This window comes from Magallana gigas, chromosome 6, assembly GCF_963853765.1.
Source record: "Magallana gigas chromosome 6, xbMagGiga1.1, whole genome shotgun sequence".
Taxonomy (NCBI): Eukaryota; Metazoa; Mollusca; class Bivalvia; order Ostreida; family Ostreidae; genus Magallana; species Magallana gigas.
In genome coordinates, this window is record NC_088858.1 from 8,338,817 (window position 1) to 8,359,555 (window position 20,739).

The 20,739-nt window shown below is 32.5% G+C and overlaps 1 protein-coding gene across 15 annotated transcripts in view; it reads right to left on the minus strand.

Moving 5' to 3' along the window:
• Positions 1-20,739, minus strand: part of LOC105340116 (sodium/calcium exchanger 1) — a 49,507-nt gene that overhangs the window by 7,932 nt on the left and 20,836 nt on the right. For 5 of the 15 annotated variants that reach the window (XM_011445982.4, XM_011445984.4, XM_011445981.4 and 2 more), the window contains 9 exons: positions 17,605-18,360; positions 10,619-10,728; positions 9,838-9,873; positions 7,360-7,467; positions 5,082-5,174; positions 3,619-3,660; positions 1,431-1,570; positions 856-955; positions 322-349 (listed from right to left, as the gene is read on the minus strand). In XM_011445982.4, coding sequence (XP_011444284.3) covers positions 322-349; positions 856-955; positions 1,431-1,570; positions 3,619-3,660; positions 5,082-5,174; positions 7,360-7,467; positions 9,838-9,873; positions 10,619-10,728; positions 17,605-18,324 — 1,377 coding nt within the window. In that variant the 5' untranslated portion in view covers positions 18,325-18,360. Of the gene's footprint in view, positions 1-321; positions 350-855; positions 956-1,430; positions 1,571-3,618; positions 3,661-5,081; positions 5,175-7,359; positions 7,468-9,837; positions 9,874-10,618; positions 10,729-12,755; positions 13,917-17,604; positions 18,361-20,739 lie in introns of those variants that run through there. The other 10 variants (XM_011445979.4, XM_011445980.4, XM_066088782.1 and 7 more) reach the window with 10 other exon arrangements.

A 20,739-nucleotide genomic window follows, 5' to 3' on the forward strand; every position in this document is an offset into this window, starting at 1 on the left:
TGTAGAAAACATCAGTCAAAATCTTATGCTTATTGATAAAAGGTTGTATGCTATCTGTTATAGGATAAAGTAGATACCTCATGAAAGATGAAGAGTTAACTTCTGCATAAAATTGGGAGAAGCATTCCTTTCGGATTTTAAAATCTAGCTATTAACATTTGAAATAATAGCATATTTTTTTCGTTCGTGATTTTATATTCTCAAGATTTGATACAAAGCATCAGAATCACAGCATTACAATGTAAGTACTTGCATAAAAATATAAATCTACAGGAAATATTAGCTTGAACATAATGCCAATGAAATAGAATTTTTCCTTACCATTACTTGGGCTTTCATGCCAGCTTTACTAAAAACAAAAATAACTTTTGATATATTAAACAGACAAACACTCTCATGCTTGCAACACATATAAATTTTTCTTCAATCATCACATTAGATTCACATTCTGATTAAAAAATTGACATCTCTGTAAAAAAATGTTTTACAGATCTTAAATGCCATTCATCCTTCTGTATCAAGACCTTCAACCTCATAATTAAAAGTGTTCCAATTTTCATAATGCAATTTTTATGTCCAATACAAGGTTCTACAGTTTTGACAAGTGAAGTAACACAGAAACAGAGGTAGAACAACATACTCTGTCTCCCAAACAACCAATTTACTTCTGAGAGACATAGAATAGATGTTGGCTCAGTGGCAGTGATACTTTAAATCTAGAGGTAAGGGAAATGAAGGAACATGTCCTTGAAGGGAAGCAATGCAGAAACAAGATGTTAACGACTCCAGTTGTCTCAAGCAGTCTTTGATAATTACAAAGACAAGCAAGAAGAGAGGTCAACAAAAAGCACTTACGGCATATTTCTGTGAAAGAGAACATCTATAATCAGCTTCCCAGCACTTTCAAGAACAGCATATCTGTCCGATGCAAATGTAAATTTGCCATACAAATCACCTGAAACAAAAAAAATGTATTTTGACTTTTAAGTTTCCTTATTGTAATAAACAGAAAGTGTTCAGTTGGTTTGTCATTTGTAATTTCAATTCATATTTACCACACAAAGTACATCAGATATGAAAATTAATACATGTATAAGTAACTAAGAATTTTTCATGACATCGATATTATAATTAAAAGCATTTCATAATGAAATTCAAAACCTCTCGGGTGTATGTTTTAATAAAAGACATGAAGTTAATAAGCTGTAAGAATAATCCTTAAGGGCTTGTACTTGCTAGAAACCAAGTCTTCTCAAGAAATCAGCAAAACACATGTAACTCATTTTTTTGTTCACATAAATAAATGGAATAATTTTTTAAACAGTACAGTAACTGTGGAAATTTGCAATTGTTTTCTAATAGAGTCGGGAAATGAGAGCAGAAGTTGGTGATTTTGACATTCGCCCAGAGAACTAGCTGTGCACACTGACCTGCAGGCATTTTGCCCTCCCTACTGGCCTGGTTAATGCTCTGAACCTGTTTGACTAACTCTGCAAACCTGGCAGATTTGTGGCCACTTCCTACCCTCTTCTTGGTACCTGTCATAGCACTGACCACCGCGTGCCTAAACCTACAATAATTGTACTGAAAATGTCACACATCATCTATGAAATTATCTCATCTACCAGCCAACTAGCTAGTATTAGTAAAAAGTGATAATTTGGTGTTCAATTTGTTTTTCTTTGTTAGAAAGTACACATATAAACTGACAAAAAAAACCTGTCAACTCAGTAGCAATACTCAAACAGTTATGGCATAAAAAGAGAATAGGGAATAAAATAATTAATCTATAATCACTGTTTGAAAGCATTTGAAATTCTAATGCAATTGTAAAACAATACAGTTTAAATTAATTACATGTATAACAGTTCCTGGTTATACAAAAAGACAAGATCATCTTTACAAGTTCTTGTGCACTTCATCATTAAAGCAGGAAACTATTGCCTCTAGATTATAACATACAAGTAGCAATGTTACATATCTATTCTAGTGACCATTTCCTAAGTGCTATTTAATGACAACAGCTAATGGTGTGACTTTACAAATCACAATGCTGTGAATACCAATTTCAATTGCTAATCAGACTGATCCAATCTATTGGATTCCACATTCGTTTCTAGCTAGTTAACATAAATTCAGGCTTTGTATAGTCTAGTCAAAATACAAACTGACACTTGGAAGATTGGAACACCAATATATATGTTGTTCCATTGTATTATAAATAGCCCTACATGAATATATCTTGGTAATTATTGCAAAAAATTAGTGATTTTTATCCATTGCAAGATGTTGGAATTAAGTATATTAACAAGTTCATTATATCTGGGTGACTGCATTTGAATTTACATCCCAGACAGAATATTTCAAAGTACTGCCAACATAAATAAACATGTAGAATTAATTTTGGCCAGCCTTTCTACAGTGTATCTCTGCATGGTATTATTTCTTATTATAGATGAAAACATACAAGTAATAACAATTATACACAATAGTATATATATATAAGGTAAAGTGAGTCACAATTCATATACATAGAATGTAGATTATAACAGGACATTTTTTATATCACATCCAATATGGGATGCAATATAAAAATGCCATGTCATTATTTTTATATCATATACTTATGGAAAATATCAAAACAATAAATAACATCATTTGATGAATGATTATTGTCAATTAATTGCTTGCTGTGTACAGGGTATGTACTTGTCGCTTATAAACTTTCCTGCCAATTTGCGCCAGCTATTGTATACAGAAAACACGGTTATAACAAAGTGCCAGTGCCAGGGATATACGATTTTGCTTCGTTATAAGCTTAATTTGTTATCTCTGTCAAGTTTACAACATGTAATTAAGTCAAAGGGAATAAAAATCACTTCGCTGTAAGCATCAATTTATAATAAGCAAGTTCACTATAACCATGTTTTACTGTACTAGGTTGACGTCGATTTATGCATGTAATGTCATACATGGCCATCAGAAATGAACAATGCATACCAAATTCTACACCATATTAACCAATGATAATGGATAGGGGTGTGTGATAATAACTGAAGATTGCTGGAAAGGGGTGTACAATTAATTCTTTATTTTCTATAAGTATATGATAAATAAATATTTGTAAGAACTGGTGAAAATACCCTTAAAAAATTTATTTTGGGGTGTTTTTGCATTTAATTTATGAAAGACACAGTTGTCTGATTACTGGTACATTTGTACTATATATTAAAAAACCAATAAGATACAATACATTTATAACATCAAATACTTCAAAATAAGGTAAATATTAGTTAGTCAAAATCTTATCAACTGATAAACTGGTTAAAGCTTGCCAAATAATGAAATCGTTTCCTTAACAAATAATCCACATCAGCAAAACATATAAATGTAATTTAGATAAATCTGAATAGAATTCATCTTTAAAAGTTCAAATACAGAAAAGATGCACGAAAAAACAACAACACAGCTACAAATCTCAACAGAACATAAGGAAAGGTGGAAACAAACTACTGCTAGCTAGAGAAAAGTGTCATGCACTCTGCTAGCACAGTGAGATGCTACAGAACTCCCCTAGCAGCAAGTGCTATGATGCATTTGCCGTAGAGTTTTACATACCTAGCCTTGTTCATTATACTGGTGTTGATTTTTTTATGATTTCTACACCATAAAACAACAAATTGGTAAAGACAAAATTATAAGACAGTTAATTGGTAACAAGGACTGATAATTTGGATTTTCTATATACCAATCAATTAATATTTGATAAATAAAAACAGAAGAAATTAGGCACACCTCTGATAAAGTTAGTCTATTCATACAATGAGCTTTACATTCAAAATGAAATGAAGATCTTATGTTAATCATGCTTTAACAAAATAACTAAGGTTGAAACAAAATACATTGACAAATTCATACATGATTCAATAGTAAATCGAAAAACTAGATTTCCTAATTTACAATCTAGCAAAAAACTACTAATTTGTGGTATATCTTAAATAACCCAAATTCATTGAGGTAATGTACTATAAGGGTGGACTATAGGAGAGGTTCCTGACCCAAGTATTTACACCACATTAATCTAAGATTACCAAGCTCTATAGTAGCAAATCCTGTTATAAGCATGTTATTCACATTAAATTAGTGTTAGAAGTGCATTACATACATAGGTTAGTTAATCTCTTGAGATCTGGAATGGTATTTTTAAAACTGTATTTATAAAGCTGTGAAAAAGTTGGAAAGGTGCATTTTGTCTACAGTTGTAATGAAATTCATGTTTTGAATTCATATAGTAAGTCATCAGCACATGCAACGCTGACTCCATCAATGGGCAGATATAGATCAAGGGACTGCTCTATATGATTACCTTACATAAGACTTCCTTGAGCTGTTACAGAAAATCTACTTATAAGTTATATTACATGGATAATACATAAAGATGGGATCACTTAATTTTATTTCACTTGGGTTTATCTTTATGTTGCAATTGACTAACCTGAAATAATCTAAGTGGTCGGTTATTAATAATTTTTAGGGGAAACAACTGTAAATAACTGTTGATACAAGGAAATGGAGCATGTAATTGTGTAATCCGAGTTCACGCTCTGGCTCCATCCACATTTACTACAAGCACTGTGGGAATTTCACTGCCTATTTATCTCAGTTAAAATCATTTATTTTGACTGCACAGCTGAGAATGGGTTGTGAAATGTTTCATGGTACATTTATCTACCAGTAGTTGAGGCATATTTGCCTTAATTAGTTAGTTGCTACTTGTAATATAACAAATTATATAAAGCAATCCTTATCCAATACTACAAACAAGATATTGTATAAAATCATCTGCACTCAACAAAGGCCTCCCAACTAAATCAATCAATTCATGCAATACAACATTCCTAAAGATAAATGATTGGAAAGGGGAGTCAATAACCACATCTATGACCCTTACTGTAAGAAACTCATGGCCAGTTACACGAATGTTATAAGCGAGACTGGCTGTAGGTTTTGACAATGTGATAACCCATGTACATATCCCTACACAGTTAATACAGTGTCTAAGGGCCACCACAAATCTTTACCTTGCTCGAGCAAAAGTCTGTTGCTGGTCTTTCCCCTTGTCCATCTTGACCAGCCGATCCTCTGCATTGGCCTGGTCATGTTCTTTTTCATGACTGCAAGTAGAAACGTACATCCAATTGAATATTTACTATATGCTTGCTTGTGATGGTCCTTGAAGGAAATCTGTTGACAATGGAGGAGGGGTTCCTGAGCAGGTATGGCTGATGCTATTCAAGCCAAATTCAATACCAGTTATTTATTTACATGTATGTTTATAACAAGTCACTTTCAAACACTTTCTGAAACAAACTATTTATAAGTTTTTGCAATTTTTAATTCAAGAAATAATACCTGAAAAATCAAATAATCTATAATTAAGAAATTGAGTTTGAAATTAATTCAAATCAAAATATCATGCAATATATTAAATTGTTGGGTCTTTGTATTTTTTATCAATATTTTTGACTGTGTATCAATAAACAGATCTGGTAACCATGTTGGTTGATACCAGATTCCAATTTTCTTTTATAAGAGATTTCAAAATCACTATGTATACCAGTATCTGATGATATCGATGTGTAATGTAATCGTGCAGCATTCAGGTCATTTGTATCTAAAAACAAAACCTTGCCAACTTATCAAAGGACACAGTGGTCTTCTTATGCTTCAGTAATACTGAAGACAGCGGGATAATTACCTCTTGTAAAGTATATCAATTAAATCATAAGACAAAGACCCTGTGTCCTAAATATTATTGGAATTAATGTCTATATATTAAAGAGATGGCGTTTGTTCTGCACAAATTGGAGGCCAGGGTCATTGTCTTGCTTGAAATGCAAAATCAACTGCTACTTTGGTCTTTAATCGGCCCCGTTGCTTATCAACGTTTTGAACATTCTATAACAAGATTTGCAACATGGTCCGACGTCACAAATGTATGGTTTTCAATGGATGACATAGATTTTAATGAGATAATAGGAAACTAAATGATTTTTATGGGGTAATTGCTCTACAGAGCATCTGATTTTGACTGTACTTTAAATTCCTGTGTGGTTTCAAGCCATTGAAACAAAGCATTTATGTGATATCATTCTCTTTCGAAATTTGTATCTCAAAACTGTTCTAAACATTTGCTTCAATATATGCTTCTAATATGAAACTGGTGCATCATGACCAAAAAACTAAATACATTTTTAACATCGGTAATTCTTAAAATTGAGTTCATAAAAATCATGTTTATCCACACAAATTTTACTAAGATTTTATCCAGTTAGGTGATAAATTAGAACAACACATGCCTGCTAAATTTATACCATTATTTTCAGGGTGCCTTACACTATATATTTATAGGAGTATATCATGCTTCATGCTGATTAGTGCACAACAACAGGTATGATGTAATGATATCAAAAGTCACCAAGATATCCTTAATATCTTATCAAATACATACACAGAAAAAAGATATTTCAAGTAATTTTTTGTTGTTGTTCTGATCGACATTAAAAGTTTCGTGAAAAATAGAAATTCATACTAAATTGATTCAATTAAAATTTGTTTATACAAGAAACCAAGCAATTTGAAGAAATTTTAATACATATAAATGTACTATTATTATATATCAGAGAACAAGCTTTTAAGAGACCAAATTAAGTTGAAAATAATCCTCCATCTACACATTAAAAATAAGCAAGAGTTGTAAAATCTGCCTTATAAAAGCATATATTTGCAAAATTGAGTCAATCAGAAAGACAGAAATAAAACAAGCAGAACTAAACGAACTTTTAACATAAAATAAAATGACCTGAATAAAAATATATTAAAAGAGGGATGACACGTGTAGATTCAAAATAATTCCTCAAATCAAAAAGTGCAAAAATTCATGGTTGCTAGAGTTGTGATATGTGTCCACACAACACAAACAATGCATCTATATATAAAGACACTGATCAAAGACACTCTGAAAACACTGTGATATTTGTCACAGTCTAGTCAGCCATCTACTGGTTCCCTTTCCTTAACACACTGACTTTTATATTCAAACTAAGAGTTCCCTGGTTCTGAGAGAAGCCCTAGCAACCTGCAAAAGCTGGTCTACTACCAATCAAATGCCTACAGTTATTTAGCTGTCTTTGCTCAAGTTAAAATGTTCTCACCCGTATTGGAGCTAGTAGATATTTACAACTCACACACAAAAGAGTTACTGAATTATGCAGCAAGTGTCGAAGGAATAGTAGGCTAATGAGTAGCAGTGTCATATATTATCAGGCTCTGGCTAATTGGATCAGAGGCAGACATTACCTGTCCCTGTCGCTGTCTATAGACACATTGATGTCTTTGGCAGATTTCAAACCAGGAGATATAGAATGTTGACGGTCATTGCCATAAGGATGAAGATGATCATCTGATCTTGAAAAACAATGCAGTACAATTTGTTACCATTAAAATTTTCAAGGAAGCTGCATGCAGAGATTAGTGCTTACATTTCCCTGAGATGCATACACTTAATAGCATCACAATACCATCAGAATACCCATCTATAAATTACACACTGTCAAAGGCTCAAAATTTAATTGCTGCCATGTTCTGGAAATTAATTTAATCTAAATGATGCAAAGCAGATGGCTTGCCATGAAGTTTAGAAACAGGAGGGTGAAAGCTTTATGTATGGATACTGTCAAAATTCTAACACAAAGGTTATGAATTTTCATCGTAATGCAGACAACATAGGGATCATTCAGTACAATGGCTGTATAAGCATTCATACAATGAGTAACATACAACAATACATTCCTTCTTATAACACTTAAATATCAAAAAGAAATTATTTAATCTTAAGAAAACTCCATAATACTGTTATTCAATCTATTCTCTTTCAATTGATTTCTTTCCCCCATTGTGATCAATTGATGTACACAAGTTTCATTGTGTACATTCTCCTAAATATATTTAATATTCATATCACATTAACCCAAAAAAAGAAATCTGAATTTTCTCAAGCTAATGTCAAGGAAATTGCAAAGCACTAAATAATAATCCTTACAATCAATGAAAAGAAAAGTTTTATTTAAAATATTGAATTTAAAATGTTCGTTACATGGTCCAGTAGTTTGAACAGCCACCAAGAGTAAACAACTTGAGGTGCTACCCATTGATTGCTATAGTTTAGTCAATATTTTTGAAGTATCCAGGTGAAACAATAAGTAAACACTAGTCGTAACTGTAGTGTGATGAAAATATACTCCAAATCCAATACTTCAACTTTGATGTCATTTACAAGTATGCACTTCTGCAGATATCTCTGATGACATTTCACTAAAATAATGTAAACTAAAAATCAGGGATAAAAAAAAAACCCCTCCCCCTTCACTTCTTTTTCTCTAAAAAAATAACTGACCTAGCAAACTAAAATGCAATTAAAGATGACAAGATAAAGTATTTTCAATTCAGGAAATTAGGATATATACTTCATCTGGATAAAGCTTTTGGTGAATCATGAATATATTTTCTTATTTACAAGTATAAAACATAGTTTTGAAAACAATTCACTATAGAAATAAATGACAGATCCAGATCTATTGATTCACCCTATAGCATTGCCTTGTCATGCGCAGTATTGAAATATATGTAGGTGTATCATATACAAAAGCAGCTATAGCAATAAGCATTTACAGCAGACTAAGTTTAAAAAGCATAGTATCCATGCATATAGAACCATCTTACACGGGCAACATATCAAAGTGCCATAGATCATGCTCCCGTGCACAGCAGGAGCTACCAAGAGGGAGCAGGCAGATAGGTACACTATGATAAGATGATACATGATCCCCCAGCTCCCTGCCAGAGTCCAGAGGATCCCCACTGACTGAGGAGTTCAGATGAACTATAGAGATACTGCCTTAGTAGACAACAAGGGCACATACAGGAGACAGTTATAACAGAAGAGCTGTGCTAATACCCTGATTTATAAAGCAAGCCCCACTTCCATGTTAGTCAGGAGAATAATTGGCCAGAACTTACTCCTGGCCAGATCAAGTTAATCTCTCCCTGATTACTGTTTACAGCACTGTTAGGAGAAGCTGCCTTCTCTGGGGGGACATGAATGACAGAACATTCTGTCATTAACTTGTATGCCACTCACACAACCGAAGCTGTACTTGATTTCTCAAAATCACAAATGTTTTACACACCAAAAATATAATTCAAACCTCAAATTATGCCAGAACATTGCAACATCATATAATCACATGAAAATGAAGTCTCAGTGTGATATAAAGACAATGTTCTGGGACATAACTATTCTGGGTACTTCAAATGAATTTTGCAACAAATACAGACAGACACTAACGATCTTTTAAGCATGTAAAAAAAGCTTAAGAATTTTAAAAAGAAGTAAAAAAGAACAATACATTCAATAAGGGGAATCTACAACAGTACAAAAAATATAAGCATAAATCACGTCTAACTGGTTTTTTTCTCATGTAAACAACAGTAGGTAACAAAGACAATAGAATGTGTAAACATTTTTCAGCACACATTTCTGCCACTCTGTGTTCATGCAAATGGTGAGATGCAGAGGATAAATATGAAAGAGAGCCCAAGCACTTACAAGAACATCGTTGCGGTTTCAAGTGATACAAGGTGTGTAATTAAAATCAGTTAATGGGTTGCTGTTAAATAGACTCTACACTGGATTTGAAAATTAACAAAGTGCCAAATGAAGCCATCGCTTGTTACTTGGCCTGAACTGCTACAGAGGAAGGTATATTTCTGTCTTACCTTGATTTTTTATCAAGAGAATTCAGGCTGAGCACACTGAAACAAAAATATTATATCATATCCAGCCCATCACAATGATTTTAGTACAGTAAAACACCCAGCAGTTCTATTTCTCTCTTTTTTCTGTCTTTATTTTTATGAATAAAAAATACATACATATTTTTTTTTCATTTTGACTGCAATTTTTGATGCTTTATTATGCAGCCTAGTTCTGATTTGAGTAAGTCATAAAGATATTGGCAGTTTGCTAATGTATCAGGAAAGAGAAGGTGTGATCACCGATAACACCACACAGTCAAAAGATAAAGTCAAGTCATTATTAAAGTGAAGATGATGGTGTGGCTTCTTGGTAAAAGAAATTGAATAAAAACATGGCACAGGTTACAAAAACTGGTCTTGTTTCAGAGGAATGCTGCAGATGGTGTGTCTCAGGTGGCTATAAAAGATGTACACTTCTTGTGCAGGTTTAAGATTCACAAATCAAATTTGAGTTGCTGAGATCCATCAATCTCATCATCACCAGCCCCTGCTGGGGATCTTGAAAACCAAAGATAACTTGAGTGTTATTGACCGCATCAATTTTGATCTCACTGATAATTTTTTTGTAAGCATGTGTGCAAACAAGAAAAACTTAATATTTATGACAAATAGGTGATTTTTAGGCAATAAATGATTCTATTTCAGATGATGTTGGGGAATGATTGGAGGGTGATGTTATTTTAATTTGCATGGCGACTGGCAAAAGAATGAATTATTCAAGCCAACCATGAAACTGAATTACCTTAATTTCTGTTGTTTTTCCATTTCCAGCATATGAAGTTCTTTTCCTGCAGTGGCATGTCCAGCAAAGGAGCCCCTTCTCTGCTGGTGGGTCATGATCCTGATGTGATCCTACCACAAACAAATCAGATTGTACTCATACAATACATAACTTTGATGATACATTATTAAGTAACTGTGTACTGGTAATAGGAGGCCCATGGGCCATTAATTATTACATTTACCAGGTAATATTACTCCAAATGTATGATTAACATCAAGGTAAAAAATTTAATTTATTACAAAGTTTGGGATTAAACTCTGTTTAGTAGTATATGGTATGTTAAAGTTTTGGTGTGAAATGTAGATTAAATCTTAGAATGATGGCTTAAGGAGATTAAATCTTAGAATGATGGCTTAAGGAGACTTATTTGTCAACAAATAACCATAAGATCTGCGATAAACTTTTCAATATGATTTTTTGGGCCATATGAACTATTATTTAGCAAAAAAAAAATCAAAATAATTTAGTTTAAGAATTTTAGTATTTTTCTATATTTTTATACAAAGTTCTTCATATAAAGGAGGTAAATTCAGCCTAACTATGGCCATGACCATCCAGTCCTCTTAACATATTTGTGTACCTGACATTAGAATAAGAATAGCTTGTAAATAAAATGCTGAAAGCAAATTAAGGCTATATCGAAGTTTATACACTGATGGATAAGCAGTTGTGTTCATGCAAGATAATAAATCTGCTAGATAACGAATTAAATTTTGTTCAATATTTATTTATTTCTTTGCTGTGTTTGTCTCTGTGTGTGTGTGTTTCTCTCTCTCTCTCTCTCTCTCTGATTATTAATTGTCTAATTTATCAAGAGATTCCATGGCAAGATTTTGAAATATCGAAAAAAAAAAAAAAGAGAAAGAAATGTATGCCCCAGTAATCATTTTAAAGCAATATGAGCTGTATTTTTTAGAATTTTATTTTGCTGCAAAAACCGGCTAGTATGATGAAAAAAATGTTTTGTAAAAATCGTTATTTTTTGTATGGGGAAATATTTCAGTTATAAGGAATATATAGCAGATCAATTTTTGTACAGGACGACAATTATTCAATTTTGCTCCAATTAAGGCTTCTTAATGGCTTTTCCTTCAAATACAGAGCTAACAGAAATTTAAAAACCATGATATTTTTGTCATTTTAGTAGAAAATAACATTTTCTTAAAAAAAAATTCAACATGAAAATTACAGCACATATTGCTTTAAAGGAGCATTGTGGAGTAAAATAAGAATAATTACTATAATAAATGCTTTTTGATTCAACAATTTGAACAACATCAGTTCTATGGTACTTTCCCCACAACTCGTATCAGCAGTGGTTGCTTTCAGTGAAGAAACAAGACCATGGTGAACACAGCAGTTTGATAAGTACCTCAAGGATTCCTATTTAATAGGTCTAACTTCTAGTGCATGAAGATCAATTCATTCTTATCTGAAATCCTCAAAACTGTTCTGATGAATTCATTTGTGAAATACTGCTATTCAAAAGAGTAATTGACCCCATCATGCGCCATTGTACACCGTGTCAAGCACTAGAACCTTTCCAAAGCTTAAATGCCAATACTTATTATTTAGTCATATTGAAAAAATTATTTGAATGCCCTGTACACTATTTCTTTGATTTTGGATGCATTATATATATCATCTAGTTTCTCAGTTGGAGTCTTGCCTTGCATATCATGCAATTTTTACTAAAATTCAATCTTTAGATGGAACATTTCTATTTTGACTGAAATAATTTAACAACACATTATGCCCCAAGGTGAGAAATGTCTTTAAAGTTTTGACACATTTTTATACTGATACTTTTATAACAGCCTATCATTCTCAAATGCCACCAGAAATATACATTGTACAAAATCCTGCAAAATTCAATTAAATTGCTCATAAAAATTCATTGAAAATAAAGAAAACCAAGAAACATGAAATCTAATATTATTAATGGGAAACACAATTTAAGCTCCTAACACAGGACTAATGGCAAATACACTTCCATCTTCTAATAATTGAATTGTACTGATTATCCAGTGATTGAATTATTTCCTCTAGTTCCTTTCCATACATCTGTCTGATTGGCCTTAATATTATAACTTACCATTTGCTTTGGTTCCTGAGCATCAACTTCATTTTTTTTGCTACATTTATCTCTCCACCATCCATTGTCTGTGGCATAGGCCAGGAAGACAAAAACCGGCATGTATAAAAAGGTGACCCAAGCCTCCCAGGGTTCAACTTCCCCCGGGGAGATATACTGAACAACTAGCAGCAACCAAATATAAGCCCACAATGACCAAACAGCAGTCAGCAAAAAGACTCCAAACTCCTTAATGTATTTGGCTTCTTCTCCTTTTACACTAACCACACATACTGATGTTATTATCAAAAGGTTAAATGCAGCACTTCCAATGATGGTAAATGTTCCTAAAGAGTCTTTGTCTGAATTGTCTACTCCAAGAGATCCAATAGATTCAAAAGTTGCTAGAAGAATTTCTGGAGCACTACTTCCTAGAGCCATAAGGGTAAGATTTGCAACCGTTTCATTCCATATAAACACTTGCACCTCTTTCATTTCATTTTTCTCTGGATCCCATTGTTTTACTGTTCTTTTCTTGCTGGTCAAAACTTCAATACTGTTCATGAATATATCTGAAGAGATGGCTACACCAAGGAAGAAGTAGAACATACACATCAAGTATAGGATGCCCCGGACATATTCTGACCACAGATTCTCCGCGGGTAGAAGCAGCCAGCTCTTACAGTATTCCGACTCATTTGTTGCCAGATACTCCACCACATATCCCCGGTCACCATATTCCGTTTTCAATTCGTACACCATGTTGATAGAATTTCACTTGATTTGAGAAAAGTTAGAGAGTTAAAGGAAACAAAATACCACTCTCTCTGGAAAGTTAAAAATCAATTGAATGCAGGGTAAAGCTTTCTTGAGAGAAAACTCCTTTGCAGTCCCATGAAGGTGAAGGCAAATTATACAGAAGCAACAAAGATCACTGCTGAGCGAGCAAACATGCTACCTATATATACGTGTATCTATGGTAGAAAGCTTTCAATACAGAAAATCCCTCTCCAAAACCCAAGTGTTTACTTCATCTTCTGACATATATCACCACTGTGTAAAATAAAATAAAACAATTCTCTGTGAGCTCCTGTTGAATACTGTGATAATTTCCATAAGCACTGCTAGATGCTCCCACCAACAGTGCACAGTGTATCAGGCTCTAAGCTAGATCAGTCTTCGGGCAATTAGATAATCTTATCAGATGTAAGGAGACTACGTAAGAGATCAAATAGATTTCCTGTGCAAAGGCATTGTACAGAGAACCAATCAGGCATGATGAATCTATAATATTAAATTAAAGAAGACCAATTTAACCTTTAAATATTCTGATCATAATTATAAAGAAGAGGCCTGTCCTTGTGTTGGAGTGAACAACTGCTGTAAGGAGTATTGTCAGATATAATTGAGCCATTTACACAGTCATTTAAATAGTTACAGAATACCCCTTTGTTTTTGACTTTAAAAATTTGACTGATACTGTCGACTCATCTCTTTATTCATTTAAGTGGAACAGTTTAATCAACACGTTATTATACCAAAAAAATGATAAAAGAGAGTCAATCATTACTTGGGCATCTGAATGTCATATTAAGTAAATTCTATATTTATAAGAACAGGGTGATGGTCAAAATTACACTATGACATGAATCCAATTTCCACATTTAATCTAAATGGAATCATTTTCGTGACAAGAAACCTCTCCTTGTCTCAATGCCAGCATAACTTGAACAACACTTTCATCTTTACCAATTTGCAAATGCTTAATTACATCTAATGGTTGCAAGTGTTATTGCTTTTCTAAAGTATAAGGTATTTTCTAAGGATAATGGTCATTCCATACATAAACAGAAGCAGCAATAATCTAAACTAAAAATAACACAGACAGGCAGTCTTAGAGTTTCATAGTATGAGGGTTGGGGAATGGCACATCCAAAGATAATATGTGCATATAAATGATTCTAAATGAGATTAAATCAAATTGTACTTTGCAAGTCACTACCATACACAACAATATAGGGAAAATATACTATCAGCTTTGGTTTCTTTCTGAAAAATTAAGACAATAATGACTTTTTTAAATAAATCAGATCATGAGTTATCTACATCTGCTGAAGTAAATGAAAAATTGAGTATGGGCGAATGTATTGATAAAGGTACAATATCCACCAACAGAAATGTTGTCTCCATCTTGAAGTAATGCCAAGACCTCACTGATCTTCTTTAAGATTTTCCACTGAATACACCTTCATGTTCTGCTAAATCTGTCATGCACAGAATTTTTTTGACACCTCATCAACATAAAAACAAGCATACAGGATCAGGGGAGGAGAAAGCAGAGAGGCTGAGCAATGCGATGAGATCTGTATCTGTTATCAAACAAGTTTCTCAAATGAAAGGTGGTCTTAATGTACCTCTTTCCATATGAGAGTGAAAGGTTGGTTAATTCAAGGTTACACCATCTGCATAACATTAATATATCAGCTCCTATAATTATATTTGCACACAGCCAAATGAATATCTGACATATTAGTCCAAACCTAATGACAAACATTTCAAAGTTATGAACATCTGAACTCTACTTGTTTATCATTCTTTCTTAAGATTTTCTGGCATCACTTTAGATTATTTTTTTAAATCAGGTATGCACATACTGGGGTATGTTGAAAATACATGTCGATTTATTCTCTAAAATGAAAAAAATCCCACTATCTTACTGCTGAAATTTACAGTTTACATAAATCAAGGTACTACTAAGACGGTAATAGTGGCGCAGTATTGGGCTAGATGCTCTGAAAAGGGCCGAATAACTCATGGATGTATAGAATCTTATATCAAAACTACATTTCCATCTTGTAAATACATCAATATATAAACTATTTATATAAATACTATGAAGTCATTATTTGTGCTCTTAGTCAGGGATATGAAACACACATTGAACAGTCATATTAACATGTTATTTAGTTATAGCTTCCGCGACAAAAAATTTTGTGCCAGAAACTTTGTGGAGAAATATCTTTTTTATTGAGGAGTAGATATATATATATATATATATATATATATATATATATATATATATATATATATATGATGGTTTTTCAAAAGTACATATCAATTTGGTTATGTAAGATTAAAAGTTTCATTTAATCTTACAAAAATAAATATACTCAAAACACGTGAAGACGTTTGTATCTAAGTGCTCATGGCACATGAATTAGCAAATGAATTCATAGAAAATTGAATGTCACAGATTTCCATTGCAAACATAATGGGAAATATTTACATATAACACGTACTGTTTGCGCAATCCACTGTTATTTCTGCATAACATCATTATGGGTCAAGAGGGGAAAGTAGCGCATGAATTATCTAGGTCACTACTTTTTCTATGTGCTCAAACTAACCGACTTGTGCTGAAACACACCTATTAATATTATATAGATATCGTATTAAATGAAAACAAAGTTTAGGCATAAAAAATAAACGTATCTGTATTTTGTTATCGGAAGTTTTATTCATTCATTTCTAAAAAAAAATATAACATTAATTGCGAGGGATAGATGATTTAGGGAAGAAAGGCCTGTAAACAGAATAATGTTTTTGATCGACATCGAAACGAGGTGTTCTTGAAAATTACAATCGCAATTTGTCAAAGGAGTAATTCAGTTAAATTCATTTCTGACTTTTTCACAAGCCTTGACCAAAATCGCAAACGCAATATCACAGACCTTTCGTGTCTAGTTCATTCACAGATCACGGTCAAATTTAACTCCTTGTCCTTCTCTGTCCGTTTTGTTCCGTAAAAAGAACTTAGAAATTAAAATAGCTTTCCTATATAATGTCAAAGGAAAATCATATTGCTTTTGAATATGATTCTGCGATAGAGTTTCCCCTAAAAATGCCAAAGTAGACTCTGACTCAACTTTTGTTCGTTTTGTTTTCAAATTTCCAACTGCTCTGCGACTTCAACAGAAGTGGTGCTATTCTGCCAAGCTTCAATTGTTTTTGTCTATTGTACATTTCTGTTTCACTTTGTTTTAATAAATAATAGATGTCATGTCAAAAGTAGTGTCATATTTATTTATCATGATAATCAAATACTTGCAACATTGTTGTACTATTTTTTGTTACGTCATCTTAATCGAAGTGGCTTTCTCGGTCATCACAAAAGAGGAAGTATGGAGCATTGTTAGTGTTATAATTTGCAACAAATGTAAATATAAGAAATAAGGTATCATTTTTGGATGTATATCGGGATATAAATACGGGTTGGTACGTGATCAAATCTTCCATAAAGCCCTTTGGGCTCTATGGGATTTGATCATGTGACCAACCCGTATTTATATCCCGATATACATCCAAAAATGATACCTTATTTCTTAAATATACACTGAATGTAAATACATGGCAATGTTTGCCTCATCAACAATAAAAATATGTAACTGACGGATTAACTAGAATAGTAGTATAGTATTATATATTAAATATTGAAAATTTTGTTTAATTAAATCATGAATGTTGTGAAATGATTGTATTGAATTTGTATTCAGAAAATGTAAAGCTGTGAAATGGTGATGTATTACTTTACAAATTGAATGAAAGGGACAGTCTCTGTTTGAATACCTTCTCTTATGAAAATGGCATTAAAATGTATAGTTTATTTTCAATCACGCTTTTCAATGCAATAAATTATACGTGGCTTATTTCTAAAACTGGCGAATGATTTGATCTGACAATTCTCAAGATTTCATACAAGCAATGTAAAAATAAATTGGATGTAAAATGGTTAGATGGATTCTCTCATATGTAAAAAATAAAGTAGAATTCTGCTTATTTTTTTTTTATCAATGTATTAATCATGATTTACCTGAGATCCTTCTTCATCCTCCACCTTTTTCTTTTTGCAGCACTTGCATCCATAATCCACTAAATATGCATGGAGAACAAATATTGGCATATAGGCCAGGGTCACCCAAGCCTCCCATGGCTCAATTTCCCCAGGACTAGAATAATTCACTACAATCAACATCCAAATGTAGGCCCAAATAGACCATCCAGCAGTAACAAAGAACACAGCAAATTCATTAATCCTTTTGATATCTGGGGTGGGGACACTCACAATACATATAGATGTAATAATTAATAAATTAAATGCAGCACTTCCTATAATAGTGAAAGTTCCTAAAGAATCTTCGACAACCTCTTGACCTAATTTGAGGGCAGTCTCTCCTAATGCTAGAATGATTTCGGGAGCGCTGCTACCTAGGGCCATAAGAGTCAAGTTGGCCACAGTCTCATTCCAAACTAAGACTTCCCTTTCCACTGTTTCTTTCTTTTCTGCATCATACACCATTATTTTCTTCTTCTTGCTGGTTATGGTTTCAATACTTGCCATGAAAATGTCCGATGCTATGGCCACACCCAGAAAGAAATACACAAGAGCTACGATGTACAGGAAACCCCTGAGAGCTGCGGGCCAAAGATTTTCAGCTGGAAGTAGTATCCAGCTTTTACACTGGTCTGTTCCATTGTCCAGGTACTCCACCACATAGCCATTGCTGTAGTAGCTAAAGTGGCTGATTGACATTGTGGCCTATTTAAAGTTGCTTAAACTTTTGGTATCCTGAAAAATATACAAAATGGATGCACAATAAGAATTGAATAAGAAGAAACTGTAAACTTATTACATTTGAATGTGTTACAGTGTGTGTTTTATTTAGCATTTTGACTGATATCTGCTTCTGCAAAATCAAATGCCATGCATATATGTATATGTGTATTTGGGAACATTCAAATCCATACGAACTCGCTGAAACATCCTTTTACCACCAATCATTATATATGCACGCAAAATATCATACATTTACAGATATCAATTATACACTGTATAAACTGTCTAATTTTGTTAACTTGACTCCATGGGACCAAGAAAAAACTTCTAAGATATCAAAGGATTCTAATATTGAGCTTAAAAAACTAAAAGAATTCAGATTTCCAATGCAAACATAAGGGGAAATATACACTGAATGTAAATATATGGCAATGTTTGCCTCATCAACAATAAAAATATGTAACTGATGGATTAACTAGAATAGTAGTATAGTAAAACAAAATTAAAGGTAATTTAAAATAGAAAATACCAAAGAACTATTTATGACATTAGTCAAATTAGGCCCCCAAATTTCGCTATTTTTAAAATGATTCAGGTACATTAATTTGTTGTGTTATTTTATAAAAGAGTTGATATGAAATATGTTTTTCACCTATTTATTTAATTTATGTGCACTCACTGGCAGTATATGACGTCAGAAGTGACGCTATTTTTATAATTCAATCAAAATCAACCAAAAATTGACATTTTTCTTATCTTTTTTCGACTGGGAAATATAGAGCGACTCTTTGAACAAGAACGAACTTTATGTCAATTATAACTATTGGAAAGATACATCTTTGGTGAAAATATTTTGTTTGTTCAAGTAGTCGCTCAATGTTTCCTTAAAGAAAAACTGCCTCAAAACAAGCCGTTTTATGCTAAAAATGCGAAAATGGCGGGAAAAGGTAAACTTTATGATGTCATATTTTTAAATTGGGGGCACTAAAATCAAAATGAAAATGATGAAAAAACTTCAAATGTATATTTGTACAAATAAAACAAAGACTTACAGTAAAATGACAATGTTCATTTTGGGGGGCCATTTTAGGCTCAAACCATATATAGTCCTTTAAGATCATAAAGACAAGGTCATACAAGGTCAATATGACGTCTTGCTTAAAGGGGCATGGTCACAATTTTGGTCAAATTCTTTTTTATGTTTTTGTTATTTACAATGCTTTAAAATGCATTTCTAATGATCAAATGAAATTTGAGAGTCATTCGTAGAGTTATAAGCAAGATACGGGGCTCACAATTCTTTGTCATGTAAACAAGGCTCATGCCCTGTTTTTGTTTCAATTTACCAGCAAAAACTCTTTTTCCAGCTTATTTGTCTATCTTTTTATTTATTTTAAGCATAGATAAACAGTTCCTAACGTTTAACAAATTTGTTTTAGATTTGAAACTGAAATTTTTACTTCAACATTCAAAATGTAAACAAACACTTTGTTTACATAGGGAAGAATTTCAAGCTCTGTAACTCCCTTATAACTCAACAAATGACACTCAAATTTTGGTTGCCTTTTAAAAATGCCTTTCTGAAGCATTGTAAATATTAAATCCGGAAAAATAATTTTTGACCAAAATAGTGACCATGCCCCTTTAATGCTTTTTGCATTTTTTTTTTTAAATTCATAGTTTTTTATAATTTGACCTTAAATGTACATGTACCACACTTTTTCTATATCTAAATCATGTTAAAGGGTCTTGCATTTGAATTCAAAATTATAAAAAATTGTTTCTTGAAATATTAAAAAGTCCTGACAAAGATTTTGTATGCACCAAACTAAGATCGATTTTGAAGATGTTAAAAGTTGGAATTTTTTTGGACACAAATAATCATAAATAAATATCAGAAAATGTGAAAGCATATGGTCAACTGAATTAAACAAAGTTTAGAAGCTATACATATATGCATTTGCAAATATAATCCAATTAGTTCTTGGCAATCCAGTAAAACAAATCAAGCTCACTGTCCTGTTCAAGATGTTACTACAAAAGGGGTTACCTAGTGTATCAAAGCTTGGTTTGTGGCAACACAATTATTAGAGAATCCAACAGCATTTGGGGAACACATGAAAACAAACAGAAAGAATTCTTAATAGATTATTAGAACATATTGCCAACTAATTGAATCCTGGCTTAATAAAACAAGTTTCTTGATAACCAGGACACCACACTGTGACAGCAGTCAACATAATAGAGAGAAGCATCGCTCAATTAAAACACAGAAAACTTAATAGATTTGCACTAACAGTACTTCAAAGCTTGATTATCAGAAATCATTTAACAAATTCATCAAAATAAATAAAAGTACACATATCCATTAAGACATAATTTAAACATGGT